The following is a 23,178-nucleotide window of genomic DNA, read 5'->3' on the forward strand; positions in this document are numbered from 1 at the left end:
AATCAGCGAACGTAGTTCTTAGGTGACACTGCTAATAGCATGGAATAAATTTACCTTTATAGCGACTATGAATCAGGCAGACTATCGACACGATAAGTTGACGACAATATCTTTCCATTATAATAAAAACTCATTGTATTTTTATATGTATGCTTATGTTGAGCACGCAACCTGCAAAAGCTATTGTTGCTATAATTTAGTTTAGAAATGATACGAACAAAGGAATAGACTTACCAACAAGCAATTGGGCCCTGCGCTTAAGATCCCTCATCGCAACAAGATGTAAAAACAGTTCCAACAGAGAATTCCGTCAAAGTTTTTCGTTTTATCGTAAATTTGTCCAAATTTATTACTCAATCAATAAATGCATGCCTTTTTTTATTTGCAAACCTTGTGGTTGACCAAGTGCGCCAAGAATTGGTAGGATATTGGGCAAAATAATTATAGAGCAATCACCGCGTTGAAGGAAGAAGATACGTCAAAGAGAAAGAGGTATTATTTTAATTATTCTGTGAAGTAAAACTTGGAAGTATACACAGTACAGTAGATTCTATAAATATAAACACAACAAGACCCAAGAAACATCGACATCATTTTAATTTTTCAATGAGTTGAAGTCGATATCCTCAGCACCAATCGTAGCTGAGGTGATACAGCTTTCGGTAGTTGCATTGGAGAAGACGGCTGGATCGGTCAATGACGCAACATCGCTGGCGGTAATTTATAGTTTAATAGAGGTAATAATCCGATGAAATTAATATTCATGCTTCTACTTCTCGGTTGATTTCCAATGTAATATCCATTCGGACACTTCATTGTCAGAGTTCTTATTGGCCGATGTACCTAATCACCCAACCGTGAACTTTGTAATTAATGTTGAGGACATGCTATAAAGTCGTCTTGTATAGATTTAAATATCGTATTGATACATTTTGCGACGAAATGTTCTAACAGTAACAGTCATTCATATTAAGGAATTGATATGATTTTGGAAAGACGATCACAACGTTAAATAACTTTTATAACCAAATGTTGACTTTTCGTTCATTCGTTGAAAGAATCCAGATTATTCAGGTGGCTTAGGCAACTTGGATAGCTGACGTCAGAACCACGAGTCTAATTATAATTGGCTATAACAAACTGCCACGTGCCAAATTGAACCACCCAACTGTAAATTTACCCTCTACACTGACCTTGGAGCAGCGCAGTAGCTATAATATCGTATTGAAGTTTAAAATTTTACTTAGGTAACTGAAATGTTTATCCAAACATGGGTGAAAACCTAGGTGTTGGCTCACTTTCTTACAGAAATTTCTCAGGCTGAAAGGGCTGCGCATCTTCGTATGCCAGAAATCATTTTTACGTCGGTAAAGTTCATGATTAACTCGCAACCTTCAACCCGTAAGGTGAATGATCGAGCCACAGCGAATCAGCCGAAATGTCTACTCGTGTTAAATGCTACGAGGTGTAATACCGCATTTTTATAATTTTTTTCCTCATCATATTCCACACTCTGATATTTGAGTAAATAGAAAAGGTGGTTTCGACGATTCGCTAAATGCAGAAAAATGGAATAAGCCAAAGCATCGGACTTCCTTGCTGAGATGCAAACGGTGAGAATTTTTTTTTTCATTCAATGTTTTTCTAAATCGCCCGGTTCTTCTTCTCAATGCCCATAAAACGTTACAGCATAAAGTCAAATAAGAACCACCATTTCGATTGATGAAACTTCAGATCAAGTACTACACCGGACCTCATCAGTTCGCATGTCGAAAACCCGATACGTTTCAAATTTCTGAATGGTCAAACCGCGATCGGACAGAATTTGTGAAAGTTTCTGGGGTAAATCTTCTTGAGATCATGCGATAGTATCACATAAAATCATTCTAAATTTTAACGCTTCGGTAATTCAACAATCCCAAGTTCAGGATACCTTTTGAACTGGATCAAGTAACATTTGACATGATATGTAATATTATTTTTTTCCACTCTCATTCGAAAAATTTACCGCGACACAGTTAAAATCCATATTTTCGTATCTTTTTCACCGCGGTTAATAAAAGTGCGATTATCAGCCCAGAGTCATCTTTTCGAAATTGTCGGATTTTCTTATAAAGTACGTCGTCGCATGGTTAAGTACTTTGATTCACGTCAGTCGTTGTTCACACCGTACGCGCGCTGAGAAATATTTTAATTCGGTAACGCGTCCCAAGGAGCACCTGTTCAATCAGACTATTACTACGTAGTTAAATTATATCGTTACTCGTTCAGGATTCACTCGTTACGCCATCAAAGCGACATGCTCCTCGCGCGTGATTACGTATAATCCTCCCTCCTTGCGCGCAGACGTTTATAATTATTTACTGGGATAGATAAGCCGGCAACGATTTCACCTTACAGACCTGTTAATTGTCCTTACAAACCCCGAATCAATAGAAATTAAATATATGAATTATCCAAGAGCGAAATGTAACCCTGAACGCCTGCAGAACCGAGCTTAGCGATCCATTTACGCGTCCAAGATCCGCATCGATTCAGACGAACCGTTTGCTACACGCCATTGTACCCGCTACTCGGCTTGAAATACCTTCCCACAGATCGAGACGCTGGTCTAGCCGTTGCACCCATGGAGATGAGCTGCAGCTGCCTCATTTCGCGAAACTTTTCGCTATATACGCATTGCAGCTTTATACCTGCACAGCGTTTAGGTTTAACTCGGATTCTCGTAAACGCGGCCGCCTTCATCAGACATCGCGGCAAGCGAATGGTTGCGCAACTGCAATGCACTTGCTGCTCATCTCCGCGAACTCAACGGATTACGATAAATAAACATACATTATATACATTGTATACATATGTAAAGAGATATTTTTTCCCGCGATACGTAAATATGTAGTTGTTGCTGTTGTTTTCTACCTTTCCTCAAACAACCATAGGTGATTTGTATACAACGATTTCCCACCGCTTGTAATACATATGAAAAAATATTCCGCTTATTGATTTAGGTGGGTCTCAATTTGCACGCGTGAATTATCAATTTCGTTACTAATAGCCTTGAAATAATATACACAAGTTGTACAATACTTGTGCACACACAGAATCTCGCGCCACTCACGTATTATATACAACGAAACGGAGCTTGATCAGCTTGGAATTAATAAAATTATTCATGTATAGCTAATGTTATCAATATTGTTATAATTCGTTTCGTCTCTTAAGCCGCCTCCGAGCTTTCGAGACGATCGCAGTCACGTAAATGTGTTTATGTAGGTATGCCGTCGAAATGTATCCAGTCCTTACACACATTTATCCATAACCATGGTAAGTTGGGAAGAAAGTGGCGAGGTGTGGCTGTAGGAAAGAGAAAGAGCAAAGTCTCGCACAACCTGCGATCCGAGGTACGAAGAGAGACGGCCGAGGTAAGTTGAGCAATCGCTTCTTTCGGTTTCAGGAAAGCGAATCAATTTCGATTTGGATTTCGCTTTACGTACGCAACTCCCGTATCACCTGCACGTATTCTCTAGACTATAGGTATACCAATGTACCTACATGTATAACACACATTCACGGTGTTGTGAAATCACAGCAAGAACCGTCAAGAATCCTCTTCTCTGTCATACTTTTTGCGAAAAATAAGGAAAATCAATGGGAAATTTTCACTTTTTGAAGTCAGACTCGACGATGTAAGTACATTTAGCCCCGAGTCTACTTCCGTTTTGTCTGATAATTACTGACAAATTACATACACGCGATAGGTTTTATTTTGAACGTGCGCGTCGAACGCTCAGAAATTCTTTTAGTTTTTAGAGACAAAACTTTCGTTACACAATGAGTAAGGTTTTGGATTTAGATACAGAACCCACCAAACATTCTGTCGACGCTTTAAAAAAAAAATGATTCCGATCATAATTTGTACAAGAAAAAAACAGTATTTTAGTCCTTTCCGCGCAAAATTTTGAAATCAAAATTCGAGAGACGGTTGTTTTTTTTTGCAATTTCGAAATCAGATTCATCACTGACGCTGAATATGTATAAGTACGCATACCTATTGCAGGCACTCGGCGTTGCGATCGCACCGATTCAAGAAAGTACATCGCAATAACTTGTTCATTGGAGTGAATTAATGATCCAGATTTACACGGAGATAGTTTCGACAGCTGCAGCTTAGACTTCATTTGATTGATTTATGTTTCATTTTTCAAATAATACCGAAGCAAGTACCGGGTTCCGTAACATCGGGAAAAGTATAAGCAATATTTGCTCATAACGCTTCGCGGCAATTGCTGTCAGATGATTTATAAAAACATGTTATCGCCGGAATTTACTCCAATGACAATTCTTCCATCGTTCGTCACAGCTCCGCGTAAATGTATATCCATCTACAGGCCAACGGATTCACGGAAGAGCTGAATCCAATGTTGAATAACAAGACGAGGAAGTCTGTCGGGACGTTTATAAGAGTTTAAAGGGCAAGAGGGCGGGGGGAGGATGGCAAAAAGGAGGAGAAATACACGTTGCACCTTTCTCCTGAACCCGACGAGTGCCATCCTCGACGATCCGCTTCCTCGCTCGGGTAACCCGAGGTAATTACGCCGAGAACCTGAGAGTGGCGTGCGAAAATCCTCATACACGGAGCCTTCACAACGCTGGGAGGACATTGCGTCATCCAATCGCTTGTAATAAATGCGTCCAATAAAAAATTCCTGCCTTTCGATATGCGAAACTCTGTAAGAACAATAACGGAGAATAAAAAAAAAAAAAACATAACGATGATTCCGGGGAAACCTGTATAAAATATATTTACTGCGGATTAGAAGATAATTATGAAATTGATATGTGTGACGAAAACTTGTAAGCTGCAGAATTGCGATCGTCTCAATGCAACAAAAAAAAAAAAATTAAAATAAAAAAAAAAATTACAACGGTGATCAACTATGGCCAATATTTCAGGTATGATTATATAATCGACTACCTGTTCGAATTGCTTACAATTTGTGTCATCGATTTGAAATCGTTCGAGAATACAGAAATCAATACCTTGCAACAGCTATACTGATAATGTGTAACGTGCTTTGAAAGAAAACCGCAGAAACGATCCGAAATAGAATTTTTTCCGAATGACAGTTTGTGCGTGCGCGAATAAGCTCTATAATATCTTACGTAATGATAAAATTCGGCTGGAATTCCTCGACGGTTCTTCAACTCGTTTACGCCTATATCGTTACCGGATACCTTGATAACTATCGAGTTTCCGGGAGGAAGGATATAATGTAGCTCGTCTGAAGGTAACCCTAAACTCCCTGAAACGGGTATAAACATATCGAGGAAGGATAATTTATTGTAGAAGTATAATCTGGTCCTCGACGACGGTTAAACGACCGTCTGTTTTCAATTGAACAGCTTTAAAGCGATGCGAAACGATGGGTTTGTCCCCCAGAAAAGGTCGAGGATGCAGCCAAGGAATCTCGCGTCGCCGATCATTCCGCCCTGCTGCGGCGTCCTGACAGCTTTGGACTTTCGCTTTTCTAATGTGTAATATATCTGCATACCTATACAGGTATGTAGAATACGTGACCGTGTTGCAGACACGCATACCTGCATCGCAGCCAGAAAAATTAATGACTAAATGTAGAATTGCACGTCAACGTTTCGTACTTGACGTTTTTCTACCCTCGGTAATTTATGCAACTTGAGTATCGGTTCCAGATAAAAAGATTCAGGGAGAAAAAAAAAACTATTGCGCTGGACCAGGAAATTTTAGCGTTTGTTTGTTCGCGACAGGAAAATTTTGCAAGTTTAGCTAACGGGTTTGTTCCATCCAATCTTTGGTATGCTTAGAAAATTTAACCTCTTCTGCTGTAACGAAAATTCTTGCTTCGACAGCCAAAAAACTGAAATTTTCTGTACCAGCGAATCATTTTTTCCATCTTCTCTTCAAATATGTGATAAAATCTGTTCGGCCCGAGTAGCTATAAGTTTTTAGCTCAGCTTCGGACGCTAAATACTTATTGTTAGTTGCCTGTAAAACGGCGAGACGTTTTTCTAGGTGCGTCAAAACGACCCAGCAACTCGGCGACGAAACATGAGGTCACGCCAACGCAGACGGAGGATTGCTCGGTCTGCGAGGATCGGCGGAGAAAGAGGGCATAAATCTGCCGGAGCGTTGATGCTGCGGATGTTCCAGAGCTTGCAGCCGAATCGGAGGAATCCGGAATTGACGCGCGGGCGTCCTAGACAAAGGCAGTTATTCACTTGGCGCGATGATTACCGGTGGGCTCGTCGTCTTTCCGTTTTATAACCAGACCTCGGGATTGTACGCTGCAGACGCGGTTTATAAGCGGATGCTGACGGATGCATGACGACGGGCGCCGTCGCGATGGCCGACCGACGGCCCACGGCGTACGTCTTCGTCAAGGCAATTAACGGGCGCCCCTTGCTGCCCCGGCAGAGCTCATCCTCTCAAATTACACGCGACGTATCAACGGATCCTCTGACATTACTCCCGGTAACCGTTTGTCTCTTTTATTTTTCGTTTCTCACATTTCGTATTTTTCTTCATTTCACTCTACCTGCTATCTCTAACTTTAATTCTATTTTATCTCATCCCTTTTACACTCCGCTGTAATCTGCTTTGACTTCTTCTCTTTAATTTTTTTAATTTACCTGTCTTGAGTTATTTTTTTCTATCTGCACGTACCTGCTTAATCTGTTTCCGTTTTTCCTGTATCCTGTATTAATTTTCTATCGTTATGTACTCGTCCAACATCGCTGTGGATGCAAGAAACCTCTATCTATCTATCTGTCTATCTGTCTATGCCACTGCACGTTCCCGGTTTCGTCCTTTTTTCCTTTCGTCCAGGTTTTTCTACTTCGCTATCTACAACTTTTCACTTTCCAATTCTTTTTACCACACCAACGGCTCGAGGCAATTTATTACATCCAAGATACTTGCGGATGTTCGAAGGTGCGTTAAAAAAAAATATTAAACCAATTTCCTGTATTTCAAAAGGGGATTTTATATTTTTAAACGGAGCCTCCACTACATTACTGCAAACAAGCATGTCCGAATTTTAGGTTTCCCATCACTCTTTTTTCGTATAGTTACTGCCATTATTCTAAAATAGTGCAATAGAAAACAGCGGTGAAAAATTGATTTGAATGCGCCAGTTTATTCATCAATATCTCACATTTCACCAGAATCGTGTAAATCCTTCTACAGGAACATGTTCGATCGATATTTTCTTTAAGAAATATACTCAGTTACGCGTTGTCAATTAATTTTCCAGGCGCCGCAGATGTATAATTTACATGTCAAATTTAATATACATGTATTATATGATATTAATAAACATATACATATATTTATATATAATTTTTATTATATAATACGAATGTGGCAGAGTTGCCGGACTTACTATTTAAATTGCCGTTTCAACGATCGGCACGAGGCTAGTGCTAAATCTATCTTTATTGTCTGTCGACAGTTGCGTCGATTTCTGCAGCTGTACAAGCATGGTTTGATAATATTCATACGTGCCGGTCGTATCGAATCGACCTCTCGTACGAAAGTGGGCGATGCGGTAACGAGGGTAAAACTAGGCATGGATTTAAGATTGGAAAAAAAGGCGAACGAGACGAATGTAACGCGAAATCTGACTTACAATAGATTCAAACGGTACGATCGTTGTGACCGTTTGCAAAAATTCAGCTAATTCACTGACATTGTATTTTCTTAGATTATAGTGAATACGATCAGCGCGGCAGCGATGTTAGTGATGATTCAAAGTGTCTGAAAGTTATTTTTACAAATTATCAGTAATCACGATGCTAATTGAATTGAAGACAGATTCTGACACTGATAATTCATTACTTTCAGTTTTTTATTTTTGTTTTTTTTTTTATCTTTGTATTCAAACCGTTTTTATCCCCTGCTGATAAACTTGTAGCTAAAATTGTAACCAGTTGCAGTAGAAGTTGTTAACTTGATTTCATAAGAATATGTAAATGCAAGATTAAAACTATGCGCCTCAAAATTGTTTCCTGATCGAATCACAGCTTTGCTTTCAACGAGACATCTGTTTGTCAAATACGCCGAGTGTCGTTCTTTGTCGGGAATAAATGATTCTAAAATTATACAAAATGCCATCTCACGCGGACGGTGCAGAAAAATTATTACTTCCCTACGCTCCTGCGGTACGTGACTTTTCTTCCTCGATATTCCTTTCTTTCGATGTTCGAATTTCTTTGTTCGTGCAGACATCCGTCACCCTGCATGGCAATCAGATGCTCGGTACCGCGTGTGGTTTCCCGATCGTCACTAAGTCAATATTAAAAAGAGAGAAATAGCTGAGATTGGAAAGTTAAAAAACATTTTGAATATTGAAAGCGTGGGCGGGGCGGGACATTACAGGCATTTTTCCCGGACCGACCGGTTTCATCAATCTGCAGAACTGAACATTAAACCGCAGCGTTAAGTGCATATTAATTAATTTATAACACAAATTGAAATTTCTCATACTCCGGATTACCGGTAAAATGTTGAATCCTTAGAATTAGAATTAGAATTAGAATCAGAATTTATTTAGATTGGGACAAGTCCCGGAAGGCAACACGAAGAGTCACCGTAATAAACAGAAACATAATCGAACAAAAGTAACACAACGATGAAATAAAATATAATATATGCTAATATTATAAAGAGGTAAAATTTGTTTGTTGTTTATTTGTATGTAGGGGGTATCCTCTGAAGCTACTAAACCGGTTTTAAAAATTCTTTCACTAATAAAAAGCTAAACTGTCCCTGAATAACATGGGCCATAATTTATTTTGATAAAAATAAGTTTTTAGTTCGAATACTCAATATTTGTAAATTAAGCCGGAAGATAAAGCACTGCACGATTGCTTTAGCGGCATGCGCTAACCGAATGGTTGGATATACGTGAAAACAATGTATTAAAAAAATATCGGTCGTTAGTAGATCTAAGAAAAAGTCATGCGTGCGAAACCGGGACGGGTCGGCTAGTGTAAAATAAAATCAAGTAAATAACGAAATCAAAAGCGAAGGAATAGACATACGTATATACATTACTACTAGGAGAAAATAAGATAAAGCCGATTAAGAATGGAGCAAAAATTATATTAACCTTTGAACGCGATCGCTTAGCACATATTTTACAATATTTGATTGTTCACATCTGTGGAAGAGATTGGTTCACATGTATTATAGATAATGTACAAAAGTTGACAAAAATGCGAATTAAAATTACCGCCAGAATTAAACATGCTCCTGGATTAAAAGGATGAAAGTCATCTGTTTAAATTTGAATACACACGGAATACAATTGCGTATTATTTTATGAATACCTACATATAAATTAAATGCAAGTGTATATTTCGTTTTCATATTTCTACATTTCTTTACACAGCTTAGATAATTTCGTTTGCTTCGCTGCGCATTCCTTAACGCAAAGACCCTCGCCGCTGCTTCGACGGTTAATGGCCGAAACGCATTTCTCAATATATGTACAGCTCAACGCTCTGATATTCGCGAACGAAAGTTACAATCTATGTATGTAACCTATAATACATGGGGCCTTCCACGACAAATCAACCAGCCTCGAACAATTTAGTACTGAAAATTTAGCTTTTGGTACAAACGATGCTCCTCGTGATAAAAATTAGCAAAAAAAAATTTCTTCCCTTTTTTATTTTACAAATTCTTAAACGACGTTGACATCAATATTAATTCAGGTATTGAGAAAATTTTTATTGAAATTTTTTATATCAATAATTTCGAGATCATTTTAGTTGGAAATTATTTTTATCCAGCGGCTATTGTCCTTAAAATTGAGGATTAATTAATTAATGATGTCAATATTATCAAGATGAAAAATTTAAAACCTTCGGTAAGAAATAGAAAAACCCTAAAAAACGAAGTCAGTGTAGTTTTTGAGGTATCGTGAGAATTCTTTTTACAGTGATTTTTGGAACGAAGACTGATATATAAATAAATAAAAACATCATTTTGGCATGGAATACACCATATATACGCTTCCCTAGAATTTCAAGTTTAATTCTTCTCCCGTTCTCATCCGTTTACTCATTACATTCATCGCGGAAGATCTTTGGCGGAGATAACATTTGAACCTGTACCGTACGTCCAAGGATTACCAAAATTCCCGCGACAAAACAAGTGATTTCCGGGTACAGGTAAGAAATTCTCAAGGCTGTGTCGTACGGTCGTATGAAATTGTGAAAATTCCGTGATATGTCACCCGAGTCTGTATAAATAGATGGGACAAAATTTAACTCACGTATTTGCTGTAAATTTAATAAAATATCGAGCTACGTACAGTTGCGCTATTGAAAAATGAGACGACTCGAATCTGGTTAGCTGTAGAAATTCATCGATATTATAGCATTGGAAACGTTTGCTCGTCAGCGAGCCGTGACCGTGACTAAAGTATCGTATGTTCATTGTTCATATTGTAACGATTAGTCGGTATACAGAGGACAAAACGGATTTCGAGCAAAGTGCAACCTTGGCTCGAAGCTCGGCCATACAGGGTTAAACATTAAGTCTGCGCGTATAATATAGCCATACACACCGGCGTAAATTGATGGGAAAATTAATTTTGACCGCAGGAATTTGTTTCAACGAAATTTAGCTGTATTCCACGACAGCCGACAGTCCACGTTCTGAAATCCGTCTCATCGTAAAGAAATATCACCTACGTTTTATTCTCGGATTACTTTTTCCCCCTTTTTTCGTTAGGCGCGAAGTAAATTTCTCCGTGAAAAATTCTGAAAATTACGAATTTTTGGGGCCGAACCGTAAACGGTCTGAAAATCATCTGTTTATTTCTTGCTGCCTCATCGCCGTGTCAGCGAAATTGCCTTGCCAAGGGAGTGCCTTGTGGATTTTTTATAGGCTAAAACGAGACGTGCGGTGAGTTTAGATATTTTTTAACCCACGCGCGGAAATCGAGTGTATGCTATAATAGATTGTACATACACGAATACCGTGAGGCATAGGTCGAATAAGTTTCCCGTGTGTATAAACTTGGACGAGATGACATTTTGCATTACGGATCGAATCTCGAGTGACTGACGTTGAAAAATTTGCCTCTTCAATTACATCTCTAGACAATCACGGGTATTGAAGTGAGCGGTTCATCTTCAATGTCAATTTCCGTCGTGCAGAAGATAAAAAAAATATTTTTTTCACTTCCCCATACAATTCCTGAATAAGAAAAAGCATAGTGTTTCACTTCCGACTCTACAACGGGATGAATAAAATGCATCTACCGTCTAAAATGTTGAGGTTTTTATTTGTCAAACGATACTGGCAATGAGCGAGTGATAAAAGTCCTCTCGAGCACCTACGTAACCAAGGTATAATACTTATTTTCAAAAACATGTGTATACAGAAAAAAAGAGGAAGAAAAAAATTAATTTGAATTTTAATGAAAGATGCAGCTGGCATACTAATGAAAAATTTCAAATGTAAAAAGATGGGTAATATAAGACGATAAATGGAATAAAATTTTCCTTCCTACCCTACGACAATTTGATCCAACAGTCTCGAAATCCCATCCCTCGTCATCCTCGCACGATTAGCTTACGTCTACTGTCGTTGAGGGGTCTTATACATGCGCTCGGTAGATTTGCATATGCAGCTTACATTGGGCCAATCAAACCGGCACTCGCCGTGCGACGCGAGTGCAATACTCGTATTATCGTTACGACTTGTTAGGAAACGGGGAAGGGAACGGTTACCATTAACTCGAACGACGTGCCCAAGATCCACTAAGAATACTAAATCTCTGATATATATGTATAGGGTAACTATGCGCTGGATCCGTGCACGAAATTGCGCTGCACGATGTCGTTCTGCAGTTGACTTACTGGAATAAATTTTAGGGCACAGTTCACCTCGTCACGAGCCAATATCGACGAGGTCTGCTTACCAAATTACTTATACTTTTGCTAGGACCGAGTTAAATTCGGCTAAACTCAAATTCAAACCAAACGTATCGCCCAAACTTTTTCTTCCACGATTTTCATTCGAGGAGTAAAATAAAAACGTTCAGATTTTGCATCGAAAAATGAAACAAGCGTGATAATTTTTGTGAGGATCGAGTCGAATTGTCTTCTGACTTTTTATTTGCATACCAACATTCGAAAGCTCGCGATTTTGATGCCGAATTTAATAGGATCAGGGCTAAACACTCGTGGGGTGAAATGGATTTTGCACAAATCGTTTGAATGGTTTCCAAGACATAAGCGATGCAACGCCAATAATTTTGGTGTGGATGAATGAACCTAAGGTTTAGTAACGATGTAAAAAAAAACACGTAGTGTCGATTATTTCCGGCCACTTGACATTTCTACAGAGCATGATACAACCGATTGAGTGGGTGGGGAAGTAAAAGAAACTGAGCAAAAGTTTTCGATTGAAGAAGCGAAGTGCTTCAAGTACACGTAAGCTCGTCATCATCAGCTGCGAATAAGTTAAAGAACTCGGCACTTTCTATTTACTCCATCCCTTCGATCGTCGCGCCTACGAATTCTAACCGTGCAGTGATGTAATAATATCCATCCATACCAAGCACGCCTGCGATATGCTCTTCCACGTTTGGCTGTCAGCCCGAACAGACATTGTGCAAATATCCTGCGGCTTTTGTCGCGTTGCGAAATACGACAAGACGATGAATGCCGCGGTTCGATCGTTAAATCTTTGCCTCGTGCTTTGTCTTTCACGGAATGAAAATCAGCTGGTTTACGGTAAACAATTCCGAACACGTGCTGCAGCCTCTACAAAGTAAGTAAAAAAAAAAATGCACCCACACACGCACCCACACACGTATTATCGTACACATGACGATAATTGTCATTCACAGGGCACAGATTTTCATCTAAAAATCGTTGATCTTCGGGACGATCTGCCGCTCGGATTAATCCCATGGCTGATACATACAGTGTATAATAGTATACGCCTACTAATAGACTACTATACACGTGTGTAATTGCACATCGTAATTGTAGGCAGACAGCAGGGAAGAAAACACGCGAGGCTCTCACCTACCGCATCATGATGTTCGTGTTCATTCTTCCATTCGTGGCGTGATCATTGAATATTTATTGGCACTGAACACGCGACTATTTGACAGCCGGCGAATCTAGCTAGGCATGCGTATATTAACCAACACAGCGGACGGCAGACACGACAGTTCGACAACCATCTATGTTCATTATTTGTTCAACTGACAGCGAGAAACTATGTATGCGAGTACGAATAATGTATCCTCTGTTTTTTCTCATTATTCGTTATCTCAAAATTTCTGTTATAACAGAACCGGGAAAAAACTCGTCTGAGGGTTATTAAAGAGTGTGAACGAAAAACAGCTCGATTAGTGAACTCGTCATGTTTTTTGCGAAGAAATTAAACTCGGCGTGTTGCAAAATTAATTTCTTATTCTGAAAAATTTCTCAAACTGGTTGGAGACTGGAAAAATTGCAGCCTGGACCAATTTTTCTGTTCTTGTTAATCGTTTGTCCAACAATATCCATTTCGCAACAAAGAGATGACTCTTTTTAAGTGGTAATAAAGTATAAAAATATAATTGAAAATAAGCCTATTGTCGGTGGAATAAGAAAACGTTTCCGGTCCCATTTCGATCGGCCTATCCTTCAAGGCTCTGCAGTTTTGCATCGTATCTTTCGACTGTTACGAGAATAAACTGCAAATGCAGTGCAGAAACGCTAGGCAGCGAAATAACCAGTACAGTATAATTGCAAAGTGGTCAATGTGTACGGTGTTTCGTAATATCAAAGTGTAGTGAAAAACTGATGCCCAATTCTAATTTTATAATGTCTTTATCACTGCACAAAGATATATGCGAAACGATTTTTTGCTGTTCAATTGGTGTGTAGAACCTGTATAATTTTCGCGACCCTTGACCTCGAGGTTTGTCATTGCGTGGAAGAAAGCGACTCGGTTCACGGGCAAAAAAAATAAGGTCGGAGCGCAGACGCGTGCAACGTATAACAGACGACGCGGTGGCCAGAAACCGTAAGAATGTCCTGCAATCTTCGAGACGACCAGTAATGGAGGGTTTCCGTTTCCGGCGAAAGGGCTTGAATAATAATGACTCGCTCGTGTCGAGAGGTGCAGCGGACCGGAAGCGAGATGAGGAAAACTCCACCGAGCTAATTACGTTCCCCCACTTTACCGTGCGCCAACAGCTGTCTACCCGGTGAACAGATGACCAGAGATATAGGTACGCAGATATCTCGTACGTGGAGACGAGTGTGGAACTGTAAAATGTGTCGATCGCCGAACGAGGGACTGGATGAAAACCAGGTCAAGTCGAAAAACGCTGTCCCTTGAGATGAACGAGAAACGCCGGACAAAGCGCGTCCTTATTTTATAAATCCTTCATTTATTCGGAAAAGCTGTTATGAGAAATCGAGTCGAATTTCATGTCTTTCAACGACCAAGTCCTTTTATTTTAAGGTACGATAATTAATATCCATGCCTTCGTTGCTACTCGTTTTACGATCAGTTCACCTAAGGCTGTTTTTTTTTTTTTTTTTTCACAATAATCGACTTGCTTTACTCTATTAGCTTGTACGTATCCACATATACTACCGGTCTGGCAGTGTAAGCAGCCCATTCACGACTACGGTGCGAAACAAGACTTACTTTCAAATCTGCTTTCAACGTGGTCGGAGAATTTAGTTAATTAGATATAATTCATACGCCTCAGTTGCACAGGTACATATAATACGTATTGTGTAGGGATATGCACAGATTGAGCTGAACAAATTTGTTTATCCGAACAAAATCAATACTTCATAGTAATGGCTCGGTTCAATGAACAAATCGTACTCCTGTGCAAAGTGCTAAGGCATCTTTGAAATAATTTTCAGCAGATTGAATGACGGAAATTAGTCTTAGTCGTTGTTCGTTACAACGTCGAGACTCCTCTTCGGACTCACACCAAGACTTGACGTATTCCTCCTCATCTTAAGAGGTTCCAGGTTCAATTCGGTGCGTTAAACCGGCCGGCAGCTGGTCCGGTACCAGTCGAGTGTCAACCGCAAAGTCCTTGTCAAAACGGCCAAATTACGTAACCCAACCTAACGAGGGCTGGCATGTGTAACACTTCGCACTTCCTTGTCGTCGTCTCTGTTTAGAATATAGATTGTCAAGAACGATAGGACCAGGTTATAAATCCACTAGTGAAGTTCGTTCCCTGCGGTTATTCACCCAACAGATTTCGTCTGCGAGTATACATCATTTGCTGTTTGCCAACTAATTTATAAATTTGTGAAATCCAACTATATCAAAGCGTGGAAGCAGAGATCCCAGGACTTGATTATTATCGAATTGAATCATCGCTCTTGTTCGTAGCATCCTCTTATTGAAACCAGCGCGAATTTCAGAAGCGAAAAATTACGCAACTGCAATCTGCGGTTGATCTGGCAGCCAGAGGTAATGTATAGTATAACGTGTGAATTCGTCTCCGTCGTTATTTTTATTTATTTTTTTTTTCTCTCTCTCTCTCTCTCTTTCTCTCTCAAGGAGGCAGACAATACTCGTGAATCTGTACACTACACGTCACGTAGTCGAATGCCAGTCATTGACACCTATCACGTCAAGAAATTAACTGGATACGAGATGCTCGATTCTCGCATTAGGCAATGGTGATTTTATTTTATAACCTTCCTAAGCTCGGTGTGCGGATACAACTAGGATCGAGTTCGTCGTCAGTGTCAACATTGAAGTAGTTGATTCTTGACCCGATGACGGTACGAATTTCTCACAAACGATCAGCGCCTCGCGCACGCCTTTATGCTTCGAAAGCGAAATGATGTATCTTGCTCGCTCTGCAAACGTGACGTGGCGTAAAATCACACGCGTGACAGCTGCATCCGAACGAACGTGCGGATTTGCTCTCAGCGTTCTTGAATCCTCTGCAAATATGTCAGCCGTGATATTTCTCGCCGAAACGTATGACACACGTGCTCGTAACGGACTCGAGAATCGTACCTACTGTACGTGTTTAACTGTACATGAAAGACCAACGCAAAGTGTCGTCACTAACTGCCATGACACGAGTTTCAAATGGTGTATAATTACGACCATGAGAACGAATGCGAATGCTCGAATGTCAGGGCTTTTCGCCTGCAGTGGGGGGACAGTGTCACTGTGTAGGTTGCAAAACCCGCCGAAAGTAATTTTATTTTTGATGATCATTAGCAATGGTTTAGCATGCGTGAAATGATTAACTATACGCACGTTAACGCTGTTCTGTAAAGGAAAACAAAACATTGTTTGGCTGATAGGTGAGACCGGTGAGACAGTCCATCTGAGACCGAGTACCATGAACATCCGTGGAAAATGTGGTAAAACGGCGTTGGATAGGTGAATAATTGTCTCGGCAGCGTGACATCCGTCTTTCACAGAGTAATTCTAGTATACAAGTAGGTAACATATAAGTACTTAACATATAAGACTTACCCTGCAACAATATTCCGTGCGGCACCAGGTTCATGGCTAACGCGTCGATGGATCCAGGCCGCCTCTTCGTCGCTCCGCCACTTCCGACGCCTGAAAAATAGACAGTGTTCGTATGATTGCAATTTTTCCGGATCGTGGTTTACGAATTATCGAGGGAGCGTAGCATCCGATCGTTATAAAGCAAAAAGGGTTCGTGAGATTCTCGGCTTCGAAAATCGAAAGGAAATGATCGAGGGAGCCGTAACGGCCGTTGGCCTTCTGTTTGAGTCACGTGTCGTGTCCTGTCAATATTTAAACTGTACCGAGCTGCAGCGGAGAGGTGCAGCTCTTCCCCAGATTATTTAAGTTTGCCTTCTCATTAACCGTGGAACTTGTAGCACATCTTCGTATATCGCGTAGACATCAATGAGCAAAAACGCAATGTTGTCAAATTGAAGAATGCCTGTAGAAACCGCTCGCCGGACTAAACTGATCGAATTGTCTTTGAAACTTTACGTTCCATTTGGCACTACCGCAGTCTTTTTACCGGTAATACGAATCTCTGCCTAAAGCAAGAAACCTCCGGTCGATGCTAACCGGCAAAAAGACTTTTCACCTTTACGTAAATATGCACCGAACTGCTACGTTTCCGCGGGACGGAGCTTTCCCTGATTCTATCGTATATATTCAACGGTTCGACAAACATCCGGACTGATCGGATTTATCGATCCATAGTGAGTAGACACCCGAACGCGGCTTGAATCATTAACGTGCCTGTCTCAGAGAACTGATCGATTTGCAGATCAGCCGGAGGTGGTGGCGCGAAGTCTGATGAAAGAGAATAATTGTATTAGGATATGGTCTACTTCACCGTCAAAGATGGATGTCACGAGGGCGATTCACGCGTCGAAATCGGTAGATAATCATTTGATCAGTTACAGAGACGTCAATTAACAAGTGCACGGCGGCGTCGGTGGCAAGAGGCGTTAAATCGCGGTGACGCCTGTCCGATGGATTGGAAGTTTTAGAAAGCTAAAGAGGTATCCGCACGATGGTGTTGCCGATGCGGCTTACACATGTGGGATCATCCGCAGGTTTAGGAAATATATTATATAGAAATTAACGATAAGAATTTTGGCCCCCGGAATGAATGCCGCGTTGCCTTTCCTCGCAGCGGGCTTTCGACTGACAGAGGTCAACGATATGGAGGTCATTGCCAAGTGCCGATCTCGCCGAGTACCTACGTCTACGTCGAGAAAGTATATGGATGACTGGTTATTACGAACTACCAGCGAATCAAAAAGATCGAACAATTTATTGCAACCAAGCCTCGTTATACCCGTGTTACCAAATTGGCCAAATGGTTCGCCCACTGCATCGTCGCGGATTCCGTTCAGTGGCAATAGAATCAATCACCGTACGTGCGAAGCTAGCTGCAGCTAACTGGGCGAGAAGTCATCAGTCGAGTTGTAATACGGGTCAGGGATACGTACAATGATGAAACTCGGCGATGAGCGATGACTGTCGAAACTTTCTTTCTCTCGCGTGCGTAAAATTCGTGCGTCCGCACGGTTGCTCGATATTATTAGTCATTCCAATTATCATTATTTGGGCGTTATAAATAGTAGAGGCAACACGTCGGTAACGTAAACTTTCACCGAATGAGATTTATTCGGAACGTCGTTGAAAAAATCAACTCATTTGACTGTATCAAACACGCGAAGCATATCAGAACGTTTTGTAACAGGGTCCAATCTAATCACCGGTAGAAAGAAAACTATATGTTCTCGAAACGATGTCGAGGTGGATCGAGAGAAAGGTACGCTGAATACTGTCCTCAACCTTGACTGGAGATTCGAATAAGCCTCCGGTAATGTCGTCTTATCGGTGATTATCGTTAAAGAGTTCGACGTTCCGGACAAAGCGAACATCGAGGTCGTACATCCGTCTTGTACTCGGTTCCTTTCGATGTCGTGATTTGAGCTTGTCGAAATAACCTGAGAGCTTCTCACGGGGACATATGGTACCAGGTTGTGCATCAATCAGTTACGTGTTCATAACCGATAGCCTTTAATCGAAGAATGTCGCCGTGTGACCGATGAACGTTAGCTTCGAACGTTCCGTCGCTGACCGATTTGACTTGGCTGTGTAAATTACCGATCGCTATAAATATTCCGGGTGATCGTTGACAGCTCGCGTCGAGTTATACGATAAGAAAAATTATACAACTGTGCAGGTAGAAGCCGACACCACACGACTTACGCAATTGATGAGATTTTTCTCGGTTATGTCTTTTATTAGAGGTTTTACGAATCGTACAAAATCGCTTATTGGACCTCTCGAGAGGCACGTATACCCGAGTGATGGTTCTTCGAATCCATCAAGTACTCGAATTCCACAGCTCCGAAATCCCGCTTGCGTCCATTAATCCTTGTATCTATAACAACTTTCACCTAGCGACGATACGCTAGTGCCATTGAGAAACTGCATCCGCAACGAAAATAATAACTCGATAATTGAAATGTCAGACAAATTGACCAGTGATCGATTCATTGTGCGAAGGCAACCTCCAGCGTCGGATCATCCGTAGCTCCGGGCGGCCAAGTTCGTTCGTGGATCGATTTTTAAGTAAATCACATCCACGCATAACGAGAAGTTTAATAACTAGTCACGGCGACTCTTGGTTTTTTCTACGATTAAATTTATACGCTTGTACTAAAAACATTCGTTGAATCTCCGCAGGACGTTTCATATGCCCTCGGGCACGACCCAGATCCGATCTCTGGACGATCGGGCGAAAGTTAAAATTCGAACGATCGAAATGTCCAGACGAGAACCTTTTCAGGGAACGCGTATAACTGGATGCGATGGTTCAGGGACCTCGACCGATATCGAGTTACCCGTACGATCTACAATATCGAGGGATCAAAACTACCTGTTGCAGAAAGTCACCGACCTTCCCATCGTAATAAAATAGACGTACTCAATACTCGATACATCGGACGGAAATACCGTGGAAAATTTGATACCGCGAGTCGTTATAAAGCAATTTGATTCTTTTTATTCTCTTTGGATAACTCTCGATCCTTGGATTAAATTTTACGAGAATCGCCATGCGCGCACGGTGCTTGTACAATTATACACATGTGATCCAAGGGAGGGAACGAACCTTTCGGAGTGCTTTCTCGCCTCTTCCTACGCAGAAAAGATACGCGACACGCACGAAACGATGCGCGGAGTCGACATCCTTCGAGGTATTTCAAGATGGCCTCATCCGAATGTACGCACGTATGGAAAGGATCGCCAGGCGTGACTTTATATTGAAAAGTGATCGCTACAGAAGCTCCTCGTCTCATAGGCCAATGATTCATAATTAATCGTTCGCAGGCAAATCTTAAGGTTTCATTCAACATTACACATCCCATCCTTCGCAAAGTTTGCCAAGTGCCAAAAGCTAATACGGTCGAAAATAGTTGGTAAATAGAAAGTGAACAGAGCTCCGCCTCGTCTAACTCCGCGGGTTACGTATGGCTCTCTGTGTACAATCTTGTACTCTTCGTAGATATAAACACAAAAGATTTACACAGAGCACACATGCCGCCGTGAGCTCATCAGTCGTAACAAGTGTCACCAATCGGCAGCTATAACGTAATTTCGTCGGTAACAAGAGGTACCGGTCAGGCCCAAACTAACCCTAAGGCTAAAAAGGCTGTAGCCGCTAAACTTTAGAAATTTTCGGCCCTTCGATTCTCAAAATCAAATTTTGCAAAATAGTAACTAGATTTTCAAAAAGTTTTCGAACTCTTAATCGTTACTAATAAAGGATTGCACAAATGTCTCGCTGCAATCCGATTCCGACGAATTTCCTGCATAAAGTTTGAGAATCTTGTACACTACTCGATATCGTAATACAAAATGTGTTTCCCTGTACAATACTATTTTATACAAACTTAATTACACGAGAGAAATAATACAATAATAATGTTTTTCTTAAACTTAGTCCATTTAATTTTCTGTCGCGACTTTTTAAAATTAACCAATTTGATCATCTTGCACGACCGACATTCGGCATTTTTCTGTAGAGCAGCATTAGGCATCGTGCCGCCTTAATTCGAGCCTGGTACCGGTATATTCTGAGCTAATCGATTCGTGAAAAGTTCTAAGAATCGAATTTTGGATGATCGATTCGTCTCGAAAACAAAATTATAGGAGATAGCGAAAGACACGAAGATTCTCAGGTAATCGGGATTCTTCACAGCGAGTTTCACGGTCAAGTATATACATATATAATAGCAATAAGCGTCACGAGAAACGGACGTTGGCGATGAAGGTGTACACCCAGTTTCGTAACAACTCTTGGAACTGAGCATACGGAGCTGATTATTTTGCTCCACCTTGCGCCGTCCGACCCTGCGAAGTCGGTGCGTGTTGCAAAACCAATTCCAATCAAATTGGAACTAAACAACAAGCGTTGACCGACTGCTCGTAGAGGCAAAATAATAATGCTACCATTACACATGTGAAATCCACCGCCTTCTAGCCGACAACGCGATGGTATATTTAACTGGAGAGATGCCTGGTGGCTTCAAGGCTGCGACAGACAGGCAAGGTCGGCTAGCGGTTCCTTGGTAGGTGCGTTTCTTTTTTCCTCGACCGTAAGACTGATCCACAGATCTAGCCAGCAGCCCAGATCATTTACTGTTATTCCCAAGCTCATCGTCAATTATTACCGCGTGTAACCTCGCGGAGGATGAAAGTCACTCTCGAATGCGGGTGGTGCAAGTGTACCTAATTACGTCGAACGGTGCAGAGTGTACTCCAGAAGTGAGAAATTTTCCTTTCGTAACCGCGGGTGTACGACGGATTTGATCGTTGGAACGGATAGTTCGTTGCGTGGGGTGAAAATCGAGCCGCGAGAGATGTCGAAAAGTTTTGTGATACTTGGAAAGTTCGACGTCGCAGCAACGCTGCAGAAATGCAAACCGCGGTAAACGACAGAGAAGAATGATGTTGGTGTCCTTACATAGAATGTCCACGTGTATTGTGCAGCGGGTAGATATAATAAATTCGTGCAGTTTGTTAAGAGAGTCGCGGGCGGTTCGCGTTTGTCTTGGAAAAAGTGAGCAGTGATTGTAGGCGGATTTCTCTCTCGCTCGATCGGGTTATGTAAATGATTCTACACGGTGGCTGGGTTATATGGGCAGGCCGGACAGTCGAGGTGGGTTTTGTAACTCGAACGGTTCTTTCGCTAATCGATTCTCGTTATACACCCAACGAAAAATTTTTCTTAAATGGTACCTATAGACCTAAAATGGATACATAAAGTAGTACAATACGTAACGTGACTGCGCTCTTTAAACGCCCAGCTGATTTTAGTGCCGCATAACCCGGATCGAATGGAATTCACGTTGTCAATACGTAGAGGGACATATACACGAGCTAGAAACTCTCACGGCAATGCGAGTTATGCGGTTGTGTATAATAGGAAAGAAACTGCGAACCCGCTCGTCATTTGTCGCAACAGATTTCACGTTCAATTAAACATACCCCGGGCTGTATATGTTGCACAAAAATAATTATTACGTAAATAATTATTACTTAATTCGCGACAAAGGTATCCGTCAAAGTATCATTTCTGTGTGTCTACAAAGTGACGCGTGGAAAATAGAACGTCAATTTCTTCCCTACGACCGTATCTATTCGAATGATCGCAACGTTTTTGCAAGCGTGTAGAAAAAGCGTTTCGTCGAACGACATAAAACCTTTCGCATACAAATTACCGACTCATAATATTTGGTGAACTATACATAATGTGAGAGGTAAGTTACATCGATGGAAAAAATCAACCACCGTATCAGCAAACTCTTACCGGTCACAAACAGTCATATAATAATCGTTAAAAAGCATTTCTGTAATGTATATGTATACTATGCTGTTGACTGGAAACCGGATTTGTCTGAAAAAAATCGAGAATAAAAGCGCACGGTCGACATTCGGTCAACAAGTGAACGCAGTTTGACCGATATATGCGATCGGAAACTTTTCACCTCCTTGACAAATACCTTATTATATACCTGCGGTGGAATCAAAGAACAAAGTGTAATGAGAGAAGAAACGAAAAAGCCTCTCTCTTAATTTATACATTTTGGAGCATGATTTTTTTTACAAACTTCACCTTCTGAGATTCTTCAATGAAGCTCGTGTTGATAGGATACGTTGAAAAAATCTAGGAAATAAATTCGAACAATCGTATGCGATGACAGGCACTTAGGCAGATTATAGACATTGAAAAAATACAAGTTTGACTGGATGCGATATGTAACCGACACCATAATCGATATTCCCTTGAAGATGTTAGACGTTATTTGCGTATCGCGGCTTCTAATCTTGTCCCCGATAATGGCTGAATTATTTCATAAGGAATGTGTGCAACGTACAAAGGGCCAGCGGCGTGTGATTTCGTCATACAAGCGCCACTCGGCGATCGAATTATACCTACGGAGATAGGCACCGCTATACCTCACTTAGAAGCATGCGACGAAGAGCGTGCGATGCGTACGGCAACAACTAACTTTCCCTCGTAACACACCCAGCCGACACGATCAAGAGGAAGCGTCTTCTTTCCTTTAGCGGCGTGCCTCGGTCACAGCTCTGCAGCCTTTAAGGAAGTT

At 41.0% G+C, this 23,178-nt stretch overlaps 1 protein-coding gene across 2 annotated transcripts in view; it reads right to left on the minus strand.

The window, feature by feature from the left end:
* Window positions 1-23,178, minus strand: part of LOC124215919 (dentin sialophosphoprotein) — a 99,721-nt gene that overhangs the window by 70,623 nt on the left and 5,920 nt on the right. For both annotated transcript variants that reach the window (XM_046619842.2, XM_046619841.2), the window contains exon 2: window positions 16,529-16,618. In XM_046619842.2, coding sequence (XP_046475798.1) covers window positions 16,529-16,562 — 34 coding nt within the window. In that variant the 5' untranslated portion in view covers window positions 16,563-16,618. The remainder of the gene's footprint in view (window positions 1-16,528; window positions 16,619-23,178) is intronic.

The sequence above is a fragment of the Neodiprion pinetum genome, chromosome 4 (assembly GCF_021155775.2).
Source record: "Neodiprion pinetum isolate iyNeoPine1 chromosome 4, iyNeoPine1.2, whole genome shotgun sequence".
NCBI lineage: Eukaryota > Metazoa > Arthropoda > Insecta > Hymenoptera > Diprionidae > Neodiprion > Neodiprion pinetum.